The following is a 20,662-nucleotide window of genomic DNA, read 5'->3' on the forward strand; positions in this document are numbered from 1 at the left end:
CCCGCGAGTATCGCGGGTCCCCCTCTTGTATCACCTAATGCAGTATAAGAATCACTTGCTGACATTACCCATATATGAGATAAACAGAACTGTCTCTGCATAGAAAAATGAATACAAATTGAGCACTAAAATGGCAACAGAGAGAAATGAGTACTAAACATTTCATTGTTCTAGGACATTGTTGCTGAACTCAAGGTCTTTACATTCAAGCATGAAAAGACTAAGCAGATAGAGGAGGAACCAGGTGAATTGGACTGCCTTAATAGTTTTGACACTACTTCTTCAGGCTTGTACCTCTCTCATGCAGTCATCCAAAGTTAGCATTTTCCCTTAATGTCTGGGTCTGCCCCAAGACCTGAGTGCATCTGTGAATTTGGTAACCCCTGGAGATTCAATCTTCAAGATGCTGCAAAATCGCTTCCATGTTTGAAAGGAGACTGGTGGCAGGGTCTCAATTTATTACTCTCAGCATTCTACAATTAAGGATACCTCAATTTACTTCCAATTTTTACATATTAAGAACATAAGAGAAGCCACTGCTGGAACAGGCCAATGGCCCATCTGTCACACAGTGGCCAAAAATACCAGGTACCATCAGGAGGTCCACCAGTGAGGGCAAGACATTAGAACCCCTCCCACTGCTGCCCCCCCCCAAGCACCAAGAATACAGAGCATCACTTGCCCCTGACTGAGAATTCCTACCTATACCTTGTGGCTAAAAGCCAGTCATGGACCTCTGCTCCAATGTTTACCCAATTCCCTCTTGAAGTCATCCATGCTTGTAGCCACCACCACCTTCTGTGGCAGTGAATTCCATGTGTTAATCACTCTTTGGGTGAAGAAGTACTTCCTTTTATTCATTTGTATAAATAGAAGTACTTCAGCAATTTCATTGAGTGCCCACAAGTTCTTGTTTTGTGAGAAAGGGAGAAAAGTATTTCTTTCTCTACCTGCTCTATCCCATGCATAATCTTGTAAACCTCTATCATGTCATCCCTCTGTCGTCGTTTCTCCAAGCTAAAGAGACCCAAGCTCTTTAACCTTTCTTCATAGGGAAAGTGTTCCAACCCTTTTATCATTCTAGTTGCCTTTTTCTGCACCTTTTCCAATGCTATAATATACTTTTTGAGGTGTGGTGACCAAAATTGTACACAGTATTCCAAATGAGGTTGCACCATTATTTATACAGGGGTATTATTATACCGGCTGATTTGTTTTCAATTCCCTTCCTTATAATCCACACCACGGCATTGGCCTTTTTAATTTCAGTCACAAACTGTCTCAATATTTTCAGTGAGTTATCTACTACGACTCCAAGATCTCTCTTTTTGTCAGTCTCTGCCAGTTCGGACCTCATCAACTGCTTACCACCCTCCACTGAGAAAATTTCCCATTTATAATCACTCTCTGTTTCCTATTAATTAGCCAGTTTTTGATCCACAAGAGGACTTGTCCTTTTATCCCATGACTATTGAGCTTATTTAGGAGACTTTAATGAGGAACTTTATCAAAAACTTTCTGGAAGTCAAGGTAAACAACATCTGTTGGGTCCCCCTTGTCCACATGTTTGTTCACTCCCTCAAAGAACACTAACAGTTATTAAGGAAAGATCTTCCCTTACAGAACCCATGCTGAGTCTTCCTCAATAGGTTTTGTTCACTAATTCTTTCCTTAATAACTGTTTTCACCAACTTACCTGGTATTGACGTCAGACTGACTGGCCTGTAATATTCCAGATCTTCTCTGGAACCCTTTTTAAAGATGGGAGTGACATTAGCTACCTTCCAGTCCTCAGGAATGGAGGCAGGTTTTAAGGAAAGATTACATATTTTTGTCAGGAGATCCACAAGTTCACATTTGAGTTCTTTCAGAACTCTCAGATATATGCCATCCGGGCCTGGTGATTTATCAGTTTTTAAGTTGTCTATCAGTCGTAGGACCTCCTCTCTTGTCACCTCAATCTGACTCAGCTCTTTCAACACCCCTCTTGAAATCAGTGGTTCTGGAGTGGGCAAGCATTTCTCATCTTCCACAGTGAAGATAGAGGCAAAAATGCATTCAGCTTCTCAGCCATTTCCCTATCATGCTTCAGTAAACCTTTTACGCCTTGGTCATCCAAGGGCCCCACTGCATCCCTGGCTGGTTTCCTGCTTCTAATGTATTTGAAGAAAGTTTTATTGTTGGTCTTTATGTTTTTTGCAATAAGCTCCTCATATTCCCTTTTTGCCTGCCTGATCACACACTTGCGTTTTATTTGCCACAGCCTGTGTTCCCTTTTATCAACCTCACTGAGACTAACTTTCCACTGAGACTAACTTAATCCTTCTTACCTTTTACAGCTTCCATAATTTACTTTGTTAACCATGCAGGCCTTTTTCTATTTGTGCCTTTCCTAACCTGCGGTGTGTATGTGTATATATATATTCTAGGATTGTAGTTTTAAACAGTCTCCAAGTTTCCCCAGTAGTTTTGATCCTTTCTATTTTTCCTTTCAGTTTCCTCCTCACATGTCCCCTCATATCAGAGAAGTTACCCCTTCTACAGCTAAAAGTGGTTGTGTCAGTCTTTTTGGGCAACTCTCTATTTATACAAATGTTAAATTCAATAACATTATGATCACTGTTCCCAAGCGGTACAATCACTTTTACATCTCTCACCAGGTCTTGAGTGTTACTTAGGACCAAATCAAGGATTGCCTCTCCCCTGGTAGGTTCAGTGACCATCTGCTCCATAGCCCACTCATTGAGAGTGTCTAGAAACTTAATCTCTTTTTCCCGACTTGAACACATATTGACCCAATGAATGTGTGGGTCGTTCAAATCACCTATTATGACAGTTATTTCATCTAGGCACTTTAATTCATTCATCATTTTATAATCTTCCTCTATCTTTTGATCTGGTGGGTGATAAAAAAAACCCTCTCAGTGTTAAGCTTCCTTTGGGGCCCACTATTTCAACCCATAGCATTTCCAGAAGCGAATCTAATTCTCTTACCCTCTCAATCTTACTGGATTGTATACCCTCTCTGACATATAGCACCACCCCACCTCCAACCCTTCCTCCCTATCCTTCTGATACAATTTATAACCAGGAATCACCGTATCCCACTGATTTTCCTCATCCCACCAAGTTTCTGAAATACCCACAATGTCTATTTCCCCCCCCAACGCCAAGCATTCCAACTCCGCAATTTTACCTTGGAGACTTCTAGCATTTTGTATATAAACATCTATAATTTCCCAGGCATGTTAGACCTGCAACCCTTCCTCATGCTGCCTCGAGACCTTGCCAGGCAGTCCATATTGTTAGCCACAGTGGACAATTCTAATCCATTTTCCTGTAAAAAAGTAACAGCTACCCCTTCATCTCTTTGAGATGAGCCATCCTGAACCAGAGACTTTTCATCTCCTGTCAGCTTTCCCCCAATATTCATTTTAAAAACTGCTCTGCCACCTTTTTGATTTTAAGAGCCAGCAGCCTGGTTCCTTCTCTTTTGTACAGCTCTCTTTTTCCAAAAAGCATCCCAGTGCCTAACAAACTTGAACCCTTCCTCCCTACACCATAGTCTCATCCACGCATCGAGACTCCTGATCTGTGCCTGTCTCTCCGCCCCTGCGTGTGGAACAGGTAGCACTTCTGAGAAGGCTAACTTGGAGGTCCTGGCCTTGAATCTCCTGCCTAGCAGCCTAAACTTTTCCTCCAGGACCTCATGACTGCATTTCCCCACATCGTTGGTGCCAACATGTACCATGACCACTGGCTCCTCCCCAGCACTGTCTACCAGCATATCTAGAACACACATAATGTATGCTACCTTCACAACAGGCAGGCAAGTCACCATACGGTCAGTACATGGGTTTGCCACCCAGCTGTCTACCTGCCTAAGGATCGAATCACCAACTACCAAGAGCCCCCCTCCCTCCCTACCCAGGGATGGTTCCTTGGTGTGAAAGGATACCTGTTCACCAACTGAAGAAGAGGTCCCTTCTGAGGGCACATTCCCTTTATCATCAGCACAGTACCACTTCCTCTCAACACTCCCTGACAGCGGCGGGGCTGCCATATTCAGAGTGGGACATATCCAACAAGTCCCCGAGAGTCTTCTCCATGAGCTTGACTGTCTCTGCTTCTCTAGGTCAGCCATCTTGGCCTCAAGGGAGCAAGCTTGTTCCCTGAGAATGAGGAGCTCCCTGCTGTCAAGCTTCGTTTGCAGCCCGGGAGTTGGCCTGCCTGTGGCCGTGGCGTCGGCCCCACCACCATGGTTGCTGGCCCTGGGAGTTGGAGAGGGTTCGTAAAGGAGGAGGTTGCGGAGGGACCTCAGATAGGCAGGGGACAGGGTTAAGGTCACCCCGTAGGTCCCTCTGCCAACATGTGCAGACTGCATTTCCCCACATCGTTTGGTCCCGTCTCTCTCTGTTTTTCTCTGTCTCGTTCCTTCGCACTTTCCTCCTCCCTGGCCTGTCTGATTCTCTCTTTTGTACCCTGCCCCGCTCCCAGTGCCGCTTGTAATCCCCACCTCCTCTATTCCCAGTCTGGCCCTGCCCCCCTTGATAAGCCCGGGTGCCTTCCGGTCGTTCCAGGTGTGGTCGTGGGTGTGCCGGCGGTGGTCCTATCGGCCCAGGGGCCATGCCGCTGTGGCCTAGTTTCCGTGCCATGCCCTCAGCCCTTCCCCAGCAGCATCTGCTTTGTCACTCCCTGGGATAGAGCTCCGAGGTGCCCGACCGAGGGGCCGTGCTCTGCCAGTGTGGCTGCATCTACCTGGGTCGTCGATGGTCGTTTCTCCTGGGGTTTCCCATGGCAAGGCAGCAACCTCGGTCACCGTGGTGTCATCGCTGCCTTGCTCCTCTGCTGGTACCCGGGTGAATGGCATGGTCGGGGCGTCTCTAGGGGGTGGGGTCCTTGTCCTGAGGCCGCTGGACCGGGACACTTGCACCGGGCACACACCCAAGACTTCTGTCCAGTGTGACACTCCATGCAAAACACTGGATAGCCCCCAACCCCCTGCTAGCATTCTGCCTTCATAATTGCTTTAAAAAATTATTATATATAATCCCACTTTTAAAACCATATTTATGTGGTTCTCCTTGTAGATGTCTACTTACATTACTGGGAACACAAGGAGACTAGGGTGCTGGATTTCTGGTCCTTCCTAAGCTTCTTACAGAGTCCATAGTCTAAGAGTACCTAGGCTAAGAGCCACAGGCTAAGAGCCAACAAGTGAGTTTTCTCACCCACACACTCCCAAACACAGTCCTCCCACACAGTACCTCAGCTAAATCTCCTCAGCTGAAAGCAAATAAAAAACATTCACCTCTCTAGCAGCTCTGTCTCCTGCTGCTTCTCAGAGCTCAGCTGGGTCAGCCTTCACTGTTTTTCCCCCCAGAATTGAACCCAAACAAATGGGAACCATACAGTAAAGGTTTCCCTTGCTCGAAAGCCGATCAAATCCGACTCTAGGGGGTGGTGCTCATCTCTGTTTCCAAGCCAAAGAGCTGGCGCTGTGAGAAGACTGTGGTCATGTGGTCATGTAACTGGCATGACTAAAAGCATAGAACACTGTTACCTTCCCACCAAAGTGGTACCTATTTATCTACTTGCAACTTCTTGCTTTTAAACTGCTAGGTGGGCAGGAGCTGGGGCCAGAGACAGGAGTTCACTCTGTCATGCAGCACTAGAGAACTGCTGAACTACAGACTTTCTGGTTTGCGGCTCAGCGTCTTAACCTCTGAGCCACCATGGCCTCTAGGGAACCATATACATTAAGATTATTATTCCTGTTGGACCCTTGAATCTGTTAAACATCTTGATTATGCTGTAGGATAATTTACTGCTCACCCTCTTCCTATATATATTTCCATTTTTGTTTCTGTCTCTGTCTTGACTCTAATTGGCCCTTCCTGGCAACTAAAACCCCACCTCCACCCTCTCTCTTCCTATATGTAATGGTTGAGGAAATTCTGTTTCACTGTATCTGAAGAAGTGGGTATGCACACGAATGCTTATACCTTGAATAAAACTTTGTTGGTGCCACTGGACTCAAACTTTGTTCTGCTGCTTCAGACCAACATGGCTACCCCACCTGAATTTATATACTGGTGAGGCAGATACCATTTATGAGTGTTCTCCTGTTTAAGGTTCCCCATAACACTTAAAAGCAAACAAAAACACTTAACACATCAAAGAGAAAGGCAGCCTGTGTCCTACTATGCCACTTTTTAAAATGTATAAGGAGGTTCTAAAAAAACATGGAGGACATTAAAAGTTATACCAGACTACACAGTCTATGGTCTTCTCCCTTGAATATTTTAATACCTTTTCACTTCCTCCTACACCTCATTATTTTTCTATATAATGTGACATTTTCTAACCATATGCATACACATATGCACAAAGTAACCCTCTTAGCGGTAGATTAAACACCAGCAGTACTGTCTCTGTCTCAAGACTTACCTTTCTTTTCTGTTGCCCAATGTTCTTGCACACTATTGTCTTCCCAATATCTGCTACATGTCATAAGTGTAATATTCTTTAGCCACTTAGTTCTACACAGCCTGAACAAAGTTTTGATTCCTCCATAATCCATGCTATCACCTGACTGATGGCAGCATCCTGTACACACATAATGCACGCTAAGGGAAGGGCCTCCCATCTATGCCTCTTCTGACTTTCAGAAGTTTGGTGATCCATATGAAATGCTTCTTTGAAGACTTAATGTTTTGCAGTCCACCATCTGGGAATCAGTGTATTTAGTCACTAAACTAATTTGATGGTGTACAAACAGAGGAGAGCCAGTATTGCAGTATCATTGGCTCCACACTGGAAACATTTTGCTCTAGCCACAAGAAAGCCACTGAAAGGGGCATCCCTGTGGCAGGGTCTCCAACCACATACCTTGCTGCAACATTTGAATGGTTGCTGTGGAGTTTTGAATCCTTGTACAACAATTCCATGTTCCTCTTGGTTCTGGTTCCAGAGATTCTCTACATGATGGCCATCTGCACAGTAAGCTATTCTAAATATGCACAAAATGTGGTTTTGTGCGGGGATCCCATTTTTGGTGACATTCCCACAGCCAGCATAACATGTGTCCTGACCAGTGTTCCCTCTAAGCTGAGTTAGTGTGAGCTAGCTCACAGTTTTTTAGCCTCCAGCTCACCCATTTTTGTCTCTGCTCAGGAAGGATGGCTCCGGAGCAAGCTAATTTATGCAGTAGCCAAACTGCTCGCTCACAACTTTAATGCTAGCAGCTCACCAAGTAGAATTTTTGCTCACAAGACTCCACAGCTTAGAGGGAGCATTGGTCCTGACTATTACAAATCAGGCTGCTTCATATAGCTAGAACTAACATTTGACTTTGCTGACAGCAGTAAAAATTGAAGAGGTATGACAGAACTACCGCTGATCATATGCGTGCTGCTTCCTTTGTGTTGTCACAAACACCTTAAAGCTATGTCACATTCTTACCAGTTTCTTTGTCTGGAAAACCAATTCTTCCTAACCAAAAAACAAATGCCATAAACCACTAGATAATTACATTTCCGAACCCATTTTTCATAGTTTCTGAAAGAAAATGCTGCACATCAGAGGATTCCCTTCACAATACAAGGAAGTGTGCCTCATTGAACAAATACATTATTTCATAAGATCTGGAGACGATACGGTAGCATTACAGTACTTCTGGAAGAGGCCTGCTTTGTCCATTAAATAGCAGAAAACACGCATAACTTCTACAAAGTTGTAAATAGCCAAGCAGACCCAGCAGGCACCCAAAGTCTCAAGACACAAGAAGGACAAAGGAAGAACCAATGTTAACCATTGCCATCTGTTTTTATTACAAGGCTCCAACTAGAAACTGTTATGTCAGAACTGACGGTACTGAATAATTTACCCAGTGGATTGTCTTCACTTAAACCAACAGATATTTTAGCATGCCCTTACTGAAAAATACAAATTACACGTTTCTCATAATTTTCTTAATATTAAAAAAGATGCCAGAAGGTACATTAGATTTTGGTTTTCACAGGTTTCTCTTTAGATGTGCTATAGAAATCATCATACATAGTAGTTAATTATTACTTTATTCAGTCTTCATCATTTATCCTGATGACACATCAGTACCTAGGACAACAGTACACTTTGCATAAATAGTTCAAGTCCAAAGGTATTGTGCCTATAAAATAAGTTAGCACTGTAATAGAATCCCCAGATTAATTCTATTTTAGTGATTCTGCAGCAAAAATAATATTTTTAGTAGGAAGGAATGACTTAAAAACCTAGCAAGATCTGGACATTCACATATCTCTGTAAACATTTTAATAAGATTTATTACATTTCCAGGAAGTAAGTTAAGAGTTTACAGCAGGTTTTTGAGCTACTTTTTATATACTGTAATAAATATATAACAGTGTCTATGTTCAGTTCCATCGCACATTGAGGAAAAAATAAAAGAAATTGCCCATTATATGCGACATTCCCATTTGCTTCAAGAATGGTCGTATCTAGGTGTAAACAAAATGGAACGAGTCATTCCAGACGAGCCACACCCAAAACCGGAGGAAGGTTTCATGATGAACTGCAAAGGTCCTGGCAGTGAATACCTAAAAATTATTTAGAAAGGGGGGGGGAAAGGAAGGCACAATTTTAAACATAAGGTAAATATGACTTAAAACTAATATTAGTATGTTGCCATCTGTGGACAAACTAACTCAGCAGGGGGAGGAGGGAGCCCAGGGAGCCCTGTTAGAACAGACATACATTTTACCAGCTGATCCTCCTAATAAAGGCATTATTTTGTTGTAATATTTTTTAATCCAAAGAAAGTTAGGTATATCTCAGCAGTGAACTGCAGTTTCTAAATGCATGTAAAATAGTCATAGATATGGCCAGACTTTCGGTTGCACAGATATACATTTTTGAGGCCAAATTGGTTTCCTTTATCTCCATGGAGATCCTTTCTTCACCGGATCTGTGACACATGTACCTCATTCTCCACTGTGATGCCACATTCCACTCATATTCTGTATCCATACCAGCAGGTTAAAGTCTGACCAGCAAGTTTCTCCCAATCCCAATTAATACTGGAACTGCAAACATCTACAAGATATCACTTGCTGTTCTTGTCTTACCTTTCAGTGTTCAGGTAGGAGATTTCATTTCCCCTCTTTGAATTATCACAGGATGCATATACGGACCATTGGGGGGGGCTTATCAACTTAAAACAATAATCTAAAGGACTAACAAATCAATGAAAACAACTAACAGATCTTGCCCAGCACAAACACTCCCAATGAAAGGAAGCTGATAGCTACATATACGCATACATGCATGGTAGCTCTTCCAAAGTAACGTTAAGTCATACAGTGACATCTAAAGGTGATCTGATTCTCTGGACCATACTTTGTATGTGCACAACCTTTTGCATGGGAGGCTGGCAAAGGAATACATGCCATGGGTCATTCACTATTGCTCTGGGATTACAGGATCATGATTAGATGGGATGTTTTTGATACTGGCCACCTTCTTGCTCCTATGTCACATCACAGATGTACAATAATAGGCAACAAGTTCCAGGATCTTGGTATGTTTCCACATGTCCATACACAAACACTCATTTAGAAAAATGAATACATCATCAGTAATTTAGTTATGTTTAAGCAAACACTCATGCTATGGAAGTGAAGCCCACTGAAACCTCACACAAATGCTGACAACAAACATTTGAAACCAGTGCCTCATAGCCCAAGGGAGTGAAGGAACAAAAACTGGAGGAAGTGGAGTTGGAAAATGGACCTTGGAGAAGATGCCTGAGTGGACTGACCACAGCTGACTAACTTTCAGGTAAAACACCTTGAAAAAGACATTCTATAAATGACTGAACCAAAACAGCAGTGGTGAATCTTAGCCACAGGGCATCTGGGACAGCAGCCCTGGCCTGGGTGGGCTCCCAACAGCCCACAGCACCATCACCCCAATGGAGGGGGAAATAAGAGGAAGAGCCTATGGCTATGCAACTGGCCGGCAGGAGGGAACCCCCACCCCCAAGAGCGACATCACACACAATGTGCCTGCGTCACTCGGAAGTGACTTCAACACATCAGCAACATCAGGGGGTGACGCCCTGAATGGATTCTGGGCAAAACTCTATGGTTTGATGCCAATTTTAATAGTAATAGTAGTAGTAGTAGTAGTAGTAGTAGTAGTAGTAGTAGTACTTTCAATTTATTAATCGCTTTCCCCAGTGGGCTCAAAGCGATATACAGTTACACATTTTAGACAGGGGACTAACAATGTTCATAGGGGACAGGGAAGACATCATATATTCATTTAATTGCACACGCTGTCACTGAACGGTGTAAATGTCTTCTGGCTTGGTTCAGTCATTTTCCGAACGGCTTCTTGTCAACCAGGCTTCAGGACCCGTATGTCAAATCGCCACACTGCCACCGCCTGGCCGGAAACATCCACTGCAGGGATTTTTGTAGCCGAGAAGTTCTTCCGCCTTTTCCGAACCTCGACCAGGACGTCCCGACTGTCAGCCCAAAATCCAGAATGTCACCCCTGACATGCCAACGGGACTTCTGGATGATGCAGGCACATTGTGTGTGACATCACTACTTGGGGGGAATGGGGGGCAACATCACTTCCCACTCCCAGAACGTCCCCTCATCCCCCCCGCCATACGGAGAGGATTCTTTAAAGACATGGTAAACGTGTTTGGTGAATAAATACAGCATCAGCCTACCTCCATCATTTGACTTTCATTTTGTCAACTGTCATTGATTTTGTTTATACCCCCCTGCCTCCCCAATGGGGAATCCTTCTCCGTTCTTCCAGTCTATCCTCACAACAACCATGTGAGGTAGGTCAGGCTGAGAGTGGCATGGAAGCTTGCTGGAGTCAGGCACAGAGTAGGGATTTGAACCTGGGTCTTCTAGGTCCTAGTCTGACACCCTTTTTTGTGGTTTTCTCTCTCTGTGTGCGTTTGTTCTTGCATGCCTGGAAGTCATGGTGACTTCTGGTGACCCCTAGTGGGGTTTGGATGTTTCAGAGTTGGCTTGATAGCCTGCCTCTGCATCCTGAGCCCTGGTATTCCTTGGAGGTCTCCCTTCCAATTACTTGCCAGGGTTGGCCCAGCTTAGCTTCCAAGATCTGATGGTATTAGGCTTGCCTGGGCTATCCAGGTCAGGGCCTAGTCTGACACCCTTAATCACTACACCACACTGGCTATTTGTTAGTGCTGGCTGAATACAAGTTCACACACCTTTAGCCATGCCACTTTAGGTTAGTCTATACGTGCTGTCTAGTTTTTGGGAAGAGTCAGTGTCAACAAGTACACAAAGATGAACTCCTTCAGATATCTGACTAATCGAGCCTATACAGTAAAACTTGCCCATCTGAAACAGTTTTACCTAAACCCTTCTCTATTCTAGAAATGCTTGTAAAATGCTTCAGCTTTTCCATTTTCAAAACTAATGGTTGGTAATGATGGCTTTGAGAGTTCACCACATATTACTAACCCTTTCATTGTTGATATTGCAGTGAATGAAGCAGTGTTTTCTCTAGGTGACACCAGTACAGTGGGAAAGTATCTTATCCCCAACACTCAAATGACACAATGTGGGTTTCTTAAAGAAAATACCAGTTTTTTCCTTCCTGACGAGTACGCCGAATGTTATTGTGACTGAGGGACACAACGTGGCTATGAAACTTTCATAACGTCTAGGACATTATTACAAACAACACTCCTCTTTGCCTCCATCTCCACTACACATCTGCAACATTGGACTGCTGCCACTCAAAGGTGAGCATTTAAAAAAATATCTATGCTACGCACTAAGAAGAAAAAGAAGTAACAATAGCCTTATAATTCAAAAGTCCACCTCTTCCCCAGTACCAAAATGCACATCTCCCTTATTCATTTTAAAGGGCAAACAGGCTTCCAGCCCCTTGCTTGTGCTGCTACAGGATCAGACCCTAGGGAAGGTGCAGCTCTTAAGGCCTAGCAGTTTCCATTCCTCAAAACAAGCCTACCTGAACACAAGCGAAGGCATTAACAAAATATTGGTAGATCAGACTACACTAGACTGTTATTTAATGAAGCTGTGACATCACCATTGCCTCATTACCATGATTTTAGCAAACTACTCATTCACCATTTATCAACGACTCTCTGATTTATTTGCCTAATAAGCAGGCAATAAGCAGAAGCAGAACTTGAATGAAATCCCACAAACAATAATTTATCATGAATCATCTAATAATCACCCTTTAATCTATCTCCCATTACGGATGTACTATAATTACTTGCAGTTATTAGATAAATGTTCTAAAAAGTACATAAAAAGCAACACCTACACTAAATGGAAATGTGAAACAAGCAATGCATAATGCTGGAATTGATTATAGCTACAGCACATAATAGAGTGTACTGTTTGAAAAACGTTACATCATTGCATGGAACTCCATTGATTAATGAAGATGGAGCACACTCTGAAACAGCCATTACGATTAGTCCTACAGAATTACTAGGCAATGCCTTGACAGCATATGATAAAGTCAGATTGCTGCCTTCAAAGACTTTCCATGAATTTATAGCAAACAGATCTGTTCTAGACTACTGTGATCCTGTGTGGAGTTAGGGTTTCCTTCCTACCAGACCAATTGTGTAAAATGGCAGTGCCAATGCCTAAGGGTACATTTAAATGTCATTAAATAACAAAACAGTCAATGGAAAGATCCTATTCAGTATTGCTGGTCACATGTAAAAATCTGAGTTGTATCAAAAGAAAAGGATCTCTCCATTAAAAAGAAAGGTTGTTTTAAGAAATCTATTGCCATAGAACAATTTTATCGGGTTTAGCCAGGCAGAAATTAATAGACCTATTCAGAGATGGAATACCTGCTTTGTGTGTGGGAAAAAGAATGGAGTACACAGTTTCATTTCTCTACCCCAGACTATTTTTCACATGGAAAACTGGAATTTTCCCCCAAAATTGAAAAACACACCTCCCATGAAATATTTCTCTTGGAATGATGAGCAAAATTCTTTTTATATCAAGATTTCATATAATTTCAGCTTCTCTTTACATCTTCACAATGCTTTCTATTAGCATGTAACAATATAAGAGAAAGCTGTGACATTACATAATTATAATTCCTATAAACTGTAAACATACATCACTCGGATACCCTTGCTTGATTAGAATCCTGCAACAAGTGAAAGAAACTGGGCTATGTGTGGAAATATATATACCAACTTGAGAAAAGGGCTTACATGTGAAAGAGGAGAGATGCTTGCTTCAATCCATGCAAAACTTCGCTTCTCCACACAAATAAAAACAAACATTCAGAAATGGAAACTAGTGATCATTCAAAATCTGATTCTAGTTAGAATACAGCAACGTGATGGTAATTACTTTGAAAAATTCTGAACAATTTATTTTTTGTTGTTGTTCAGTCGCACAATCGAGTCCGACTCATATGGGTTTCATGTTGTTAGCGTTCCCCATGGTTGTTACAGCTTTATCCTATGAACTTCAAGCAAAACCACAAACCTTTTCCACCCCACCTCCTTGTGTTCCCCCAGAAGGCCTCTCAGGTGTCTTACAAAGCTGATGCTGGGAGCTGGAAAACCTCTAGACAAACACCATGGCAATACGGGCTGAAGTATGGAGAGTAAACTGGGTGACATTACCTCCCCACACTCTTCTACCAGCAGAGTTTCTACTGAATCAAAAGACTTCATAGGTGCAAAATGAAAGTGCCAATGATGTCATCTAATTCGTCCCCCTTCACTTCATTCCCCCCCCCCCGTACTTGTGACACTTTGTCCACAAGGCTTATGAGAGTCCCACCACCACCTTTTCCAAGGTCTTAGGGGGCTGCTGGGGAACACCGGATGTGGGAAAACCTTTGTTGGCAAGTGTTGGGGGAGGGTTAGATAGCAAAAATCTGCATCTTCACAAGCCATAATATATAAACCTTTGATGCTGTAGCCCTTTTCAGACTATACATTTGACCACATTGACAGGGAGAATGCACTACATACAATTCTCCTGGTACACATGATCGCCATTCTGTCTGAAAGGCTCAATGCGTGGGTTTACACAAAGAATGGTCTCTGTGTGGAAGCAGACTGCTGGATATGCTCATAAAATTTGCTTTATCATAATGAAACCAGTATTGCATGCATTTCAATCCCCCAAATTCTGGCATTTGTTTCCTGAAGGTTTTTCTCCATGAGTTCGGAAATTTCTGGAACTTATAGAACTTCCAGGTTACGAAGCAGCAGAACAGACGATCTCTTAGGGAGCTCCCGAGAATCGCTGACTCTTCGTGGTTTTTAGGGGACCTCTGGGGACTCCTGAGGTCCCACTGACTCTCTTGGAGGGTCAGTTGCAGACGACTTGATCCTGTGCCCCGCGAGCGGCGGCAAGTGGCTGGCAGTTCAGGATCGTCCCAAAGCCGAGCCACAAAGGTGCACAGTCATGGAGCCATGACTGCAGAAGCTGTTCTACACTCACAAAAGAGAGTCCCAAATCTCATCATAGCATCAATGATGATATCACTCATACCATGAGTAACCAAGTATGCAACAACCAAGATTCTACGATCTATAGCTTTTAAACGCCCTTTAAATCTCCCAAACAAGTAAGGATTGAGGAAGTAATATAATGATTTAAGTTGAAACCCATTAAGAGCTATTATATTGGATATGTATGTGGATTGAAATCCTTAAAAATTTGTTTGAAAAACTATAGCCTTTCCTTTTTCATCCTCTATTTATAGATGTTGATCATCTTCTCTAAGGATGATGAATATGATCAACTTTGATATATATATTAGAAATGTTTAAAAATAGATATATATTAAATAGGAAAACAGGTATTTACCACGAAATATGATAAACAAGGAAATTATATATTATTTTTTTAGTTAAAGACGATAGGCATGAAGATATGTAACTTAATTTTTAGATTATGCCTAGTAGAAATGATACTAGAATGTATAGGTGCTGAATAGATGAAAGAAACTGTATAAATTCTGTATTTTGTTTTATTACATAGTGTTGCTAAGCAGTCCGTTTAAGATGAGGTAAAATTTCAGGTAATCTAGGAATTAAGCTATGTATGAGAGATTTAAGCAGACACTGTGGAGATGTATAACTCTCCCTTTTTATTTTTTTCTGAAAGCCAATAAAATATATTATTAAAAAAAGGAAATTTCTGGAACTTATACATCTCTGGGTCTTTTCAATCTTTTTGCCAAAAGATTATGCTTAACTGAAGTTTAAAAGACTGATTTGTTTGGTTTGTTCACACCATTTTCAATTGAAGTAATTCACTTTAATACACATAATTAAAAGTTAAGAACAACCTAATTTTGGTTAACAATCAGAAAATATTACCATTCTGCTTTTATATATTAATAGTACACAAGGCTCATTTTGCAGTATAGTTACCATGGTTCTACCAATTAACTTATTTTTCCAGCTGGTATTAATTTGTGTTAGACTGCTCTGTGAAATTCATTTGCTGTTCATCACGTAACCCCTTTATATACACAGAACTGGTCCACCACCAATTATCTACAGTTCTAAAATATCTGGTTTAGTTAAATGTTTTTGGATTCCTGTTTGCATTCCTGTTCAGCCAATAGATGTAATCCATAGGAACGGAAGGAATAGTAACAGTTACCCACGAGAACTAAAACTGCAGTCTGCGGGAGCCTTTGGGACAAACAGTCAGGGCAGGAGAAAGGCAAAATAAGATTTAATTCTCCATTTCAGCACAAACCACTATTCCTCTGTAGTTTCAGATGCCATAGCCTGTGCTGCCCTTTACATCAGTAGGACTCCCAGAACTTTATTTTGACACCACCACAGTATTTTGTGCATGCTCTGCTTCCTTTTACAGCCACAGCTTCAGATGTAATATTTGAAAAGCGATGCTGAAGCTTAAGGCAGCTGTGTGAGTGGGTGGAAATACTGGGGGGTGGGTTGAAGAGATAAACTCTACATATAGTTAAAAAAGGATGCCATCTTATTCCATTCATCCACGATTCTTCAGCGAAAGAACTTCAGGGGAAGGCTCCTGCACGAGAGTTGCAGAATTAGAGTTTACCACTGTTTAAGTATATTTAGCCTCAGTCAAGAAAATGGGTTCTTCTCAAAGCTACTTGTTTTAAACCACCATAGTAAAGCTAAGAAGTCTCTTGCTGGACTCGGCAGAGTTGTCAATGGGAGGGCATCCCTGTTTTCTTCTTCCCCCTCCTTTCTGAATCTTCTCCAGCCTACATGGCTGTTGGTATATATGGGTCCCATGACCCCAGAAATCAGTAATGGGGGGGAACACAGCAAAACTCCACATCTGTCAGCTGAACACTGGATCTCACTGTGTAAATATCAGCAATCACTGCTCTTATGTATATGTTTGAGCACAATATGGAAATGTCCATGGCCATTTGGCCTCTTGGCCTACAAGTTGCGACACCACTGATTTCCTCAGGAAATCTTTGAATAGCCTTCCAGAGAATACTATTTCGGCCACCACGGATGTGGAAACTCAGTAAACCAACATCCTACATAAATATGGATTACAAGCCAAAAGAAACATGATTTCTGACACCACCGTTGATGTTGCCACCAAACTCTGCCATTTAGTTCTCACCCATAACTACTTCAAATCTGGTAACAACTTGTTGTTCAGTCGCACAGTCGAGTCCGACTCTTCGCGACCCCATGGATCAGCTCCTGCCAGGCCTTCCGGTCTTCCGCCGTCCTCTGAAGTGTGCTCAATTTCATGTTCGTTGCATCTATGACACTGTCTAACCATCTCATCCTTTGCCGTCCCCGTCTTCTTTGACCTTCAATCTTTCCCAGCATCAGAGTCTTCTCCAGTGAGTGCTCCCTTCTCATTTGGTGGCCAAAGTATTTGAGCTTCAGTTTCATTATCTGGCCTTCCAGGGAGCAGTCAGCGTTGATTTCTTTTAGGATTGACTGATTTGTTCTTCTTGCAGTCCAAGGGACTCTCAAGAGTCTTCTCCAGCACCATAGTTCAAAAGAATCTATTCTTCGACGCTCGGCCTTCCTTATAGTCCAACTCTCACAGCCATACATGACTACTGGGAATACCATTGCTTTGACCATGCGGACTTTTGTTGGCAGGGTGATGTCTCTACTTTTTATCATGCTGTTTAGGTTCGCCATTGCTTTCCTCCCAAGGAGCAGGCATCTTTTAATTTCATGGCTGCTGTCACAGTCTGCGGTGATCTGGGATCCCAGGAACGTGAAGTCTGTCACTACTTCCACGACATCCCCTTCTATTTGCCAAGGAGTGATGGGGCCGGATGCCATGATCTTAGTTTTTTTGATGTTGAGCTTCAAGCCCACTTTTGCGCTCTCCTCTTTTACTCTGAGCAAGAGGCTCTTTAGATCCTTTTCACTTTCAGCCATTAGAGTGGTATCATCTGCATATCTGAGGTTGTTGATCTTTTCCCCAGCAATCTTAATTCCCGCTTGTGATTCATCCAGGCCAGCATTTCGCATGATGTACTCTGCATATATATTAAATAAGCAAGGCGACAATATACATCCTTGTCGTACTCCTTTTCCTATGCTAAACCAATCAGTTGTTCCATATCCAGTTCTAACTGTCGCTTCTTGGCCCTTATACAGGTTTCTCAAGAGACATGTGAGGTGGTCTGGTACTCCCATCTCTTTAAGGACCTGCCATAGTTTGTTGTGATCCACACAGTCAAAAGCTTTAGCATAGTCAATGAAGCAGAAGTAGATATTTTTCTGGTACTCTCTTGCTTTCTCCATAATCCAGCGAATGTTGGCAATTTGATCTCTAGTTCCTCTACCTCTTCGAAACCCAGCTTGTACTTCTGGTAGTTCTCTATCCACGTACTGTTGAAGCCTAGCTTGTAGGATCTTGAGCATGACCTTGCTAGCATGTGATATGAGTGCAATTGTGCGATAGTTTGAACATTCCTTGGCATTGCCCTTCTTTGGGATTGGAATGTATACTGATCTTTTCCAATCCTGTGGCCACTGTTGCGTTTTCCAAATTTGCTGGCAAATGGAGTGCAGCACTTTAACAGCATCATCTTCTAAGACTTTGAATAGCTCAGCTGGAATACCATCACCTCCACTAGCTTTGTTGTTAGCAATGCTTTCTAAGGCCCATTTAACTTCACATTCCAGGATGTCTGGCTCGAGGTCAGTGATTATACCGTCGTGGTTGTCAAGGACATCGAGGTCTTTCTTGTATAGTTCTTCTGTGTATTCTTGCCATCTTTTCCTAATCTCTTCTGCTTCTGTTAGGTCCCTACCGTTTTTGTCCTTTATCATGGCCAGCTTTGCATGGAACGCTCCCTTGATTTCTCCAATTTTCTTGAAGAGATCTCTAGTCCTTCCCATTCTATTGTTTTCTTCTATTACTTTGCACTGTTCATTCAGGAAGGCCTCCTTATCTCTCCTTGCTGTTCTCTGGAAATCTGCGTTCAGTTGGGTAAATCTTTCCTTTTCGCCTTTGCCTTTCGCTTTCCTTCTTTCCTCTGCTATTTGTAAAGCCTCATCAGAAAGCCACTTTGCTTTCTTACATTTCTTTTTCTTTGGGATGGTGGTGATTGCTGCCTCCTGTACGATGTCACGAACCTCTGTCCATAGTTCTTCAGGCACTCTATCTATCAAATCCAGACCCTTGAATCTATTCTTCACCTCTACTGTATATTCATCAGGGATGCGATCTAGGTCAAACCTGAATGGCCTCGTGGTTTTCCCGATTTTCTTCAGTTTAAGTCTGAATTTTGCAATGAGTAGCTCATGATCTGAACCACAGTCAGCTCCAGGTCTTGTTTTTACTGACTGGATAGAGCTTCTCCATCTTTGACTGCAAATTATATAGTCAATCTGATTTCGGTGTTGCCCATCTGGTGATGTCCATGTGTAGAGTCGCCTCTTAGGTTGTTGGAAAAGGGTGTTCGCTATGACCAGTGTGTTCTCTTGACAAAACTCTGTTAACCTTTGCCCTGCTTCATTTTGCTTTCCAAGGCCAAACTTGTCTGTTATTCCAGTTACCTTTTGACTTCCTACTTTAGCATTCCAGTCCCCTATGATGATGAGGACATCATTTTTTGGTGTTAGTTCTAGGAGGTGTTGTAGGTCTTCATAGAACCGGTCCACTTCAGCCTCTTCTGCATCAGTGGTTGGGGCATAGACTTGGATTACTGTGATGTTGAATGGTTTGCCTTGGAATCGGACAGAAATCATTCTGTCATTTTTGAGATTGTATCCCAGTACTGCCTTTTGCACTCTCTTGTTGACTATAAAGGCCACACCATTTTTTCTACGAGATTCCTGGCCACAGTAGTAGATATAATGGTCTTCTGAGTTGAATTCGCCCATTCCTGTCCACTTAAGTTCACTGATTCCTAAGATATCGATGTTCAGTCTTGCCATCTCATTTTTGACCACGTCAAGCTTACCTTGATTCATAGATCTTACATTCCAGGTTCCTATGCAATATTGTTCTTTGCAGCATCGGACTTTCCTTTCACCATCAGACACATCCACAACTGAGCGTCCTTTTGGCTTTGGCCCAGCCGCTTCACTCTTTCTGGGGTTACTTGTACTTGCCCTCTGCTCTTCCTCAGTAGCATATTGGACACCTTCTGACCTGAGGGGCTCATCTTCCGGCGTCATATTTTTTAGCCTTTTAATACTGTCCATGGGGTTTTCTTGGCAAACATACTGAAGTGGGTTGCCATTTCCTTCTCCAGGTGGATCACTCTTGGTCTGAGTTCTCTGCTGTGGCCTGTCCGTCTTGGGTGGCCCTTCACGGCATAGCCCACAGCTTCATTGAACTACGCAAGCCCCCTCGCCACGACAAGGCAGTGATCCATGTACCTTGAGATTAATGGTACAGCCACGGGCACCTGCATGGTACCACAGTCTGCTAACATTTTCATGGCTGACCTGGAGCAATGCTTCCTAAACTCCTGCCCACTTATGTCTCTCCTATACCTACGTTACATTGATTAAATCTTTATTGGGAGGACATACAGTAAAGAAGCCCTGGACAAATTCCACCTGGTGTTCAACAACTTTCATCTTACCATCAACCTGACAATGAACCAATCTATGCAAGAAATACATTTTCTGGACACCACGGTACAAGTACATGATGGATGCATAGAAACTACCTTATACTGGAAATCCACTTATCGACAAACATATCTACATGCATCCAGCTACCATCCTAAACATACCAAACAATCTATTCTCTACAGCCAAGATCTACCCTACAACCGCATCAGTTCCAATCCTACAGAGAGAGATTCTCACCTGAGGGATCTACAACAAACCTTTTTAGAACTAAAATAGCTACTCTATGAAGTCACGAACCAGATCAACTAAGCCAGAATGATACCCAGAGAATGCCTGTTACAAGGCAGGCCCAAAAGAGACAATAACAGAACACCACTAATAGTCACATACAGCCCTCAACTCAAAACAGTTCAACGCATCATCGACTTACAACCTCTACTCAATAATGACAGTTCTCTTTCACAAGCACTGGGGGGGGGGCAGACCTTATCTTGCACACAGACAGCCCCCCCCAATCTTAAACAACTCACCCACAATAATATAACATCGAAC

General features: G+C 42.6%; 1 protein-coding gene across 1 annotated transcript in view; it reads right to left on the reverse strand.

The window, feature by feature from the left end:
* Positions 1–8,364: 8,364 nt before the first annotated feature.
* Positions 8,365–20,662, reverse strand: part of TTLL7 (tubulin tyrosine ligase like 7) — a 67,791-nt gene continuing 55,493 nt past the window's right edge. Inside the window, exon 20 of the mRNA XM_015419389.1 lies at positions 8,365–8,597. Coding sequence (XP_015274875.1) covers positions 8,483–8,597 — 115 coding nt within the window. The 3' untranslated portion in view covers positions 8,365–8,482. The remainder of the gene's footprint in view (positions 8,598–20,662) is intronic.

Source organism: Gekko japonicus, unplaced genomic scaffold (assembly GCF_001447785.1).
Source record: "Gekko japonicus isolate JY-2015 unplaced genomic scaffold, Gekko_japonicus_V1.1 scaffold494, whole genome shotgun sequence".
Taxonomy (NCBI): Eukaryota; Metazoa; Chordata; class Lepidosauria; order Squamata; family Gekkonidae; genus Gekko; species Gekko japonicus.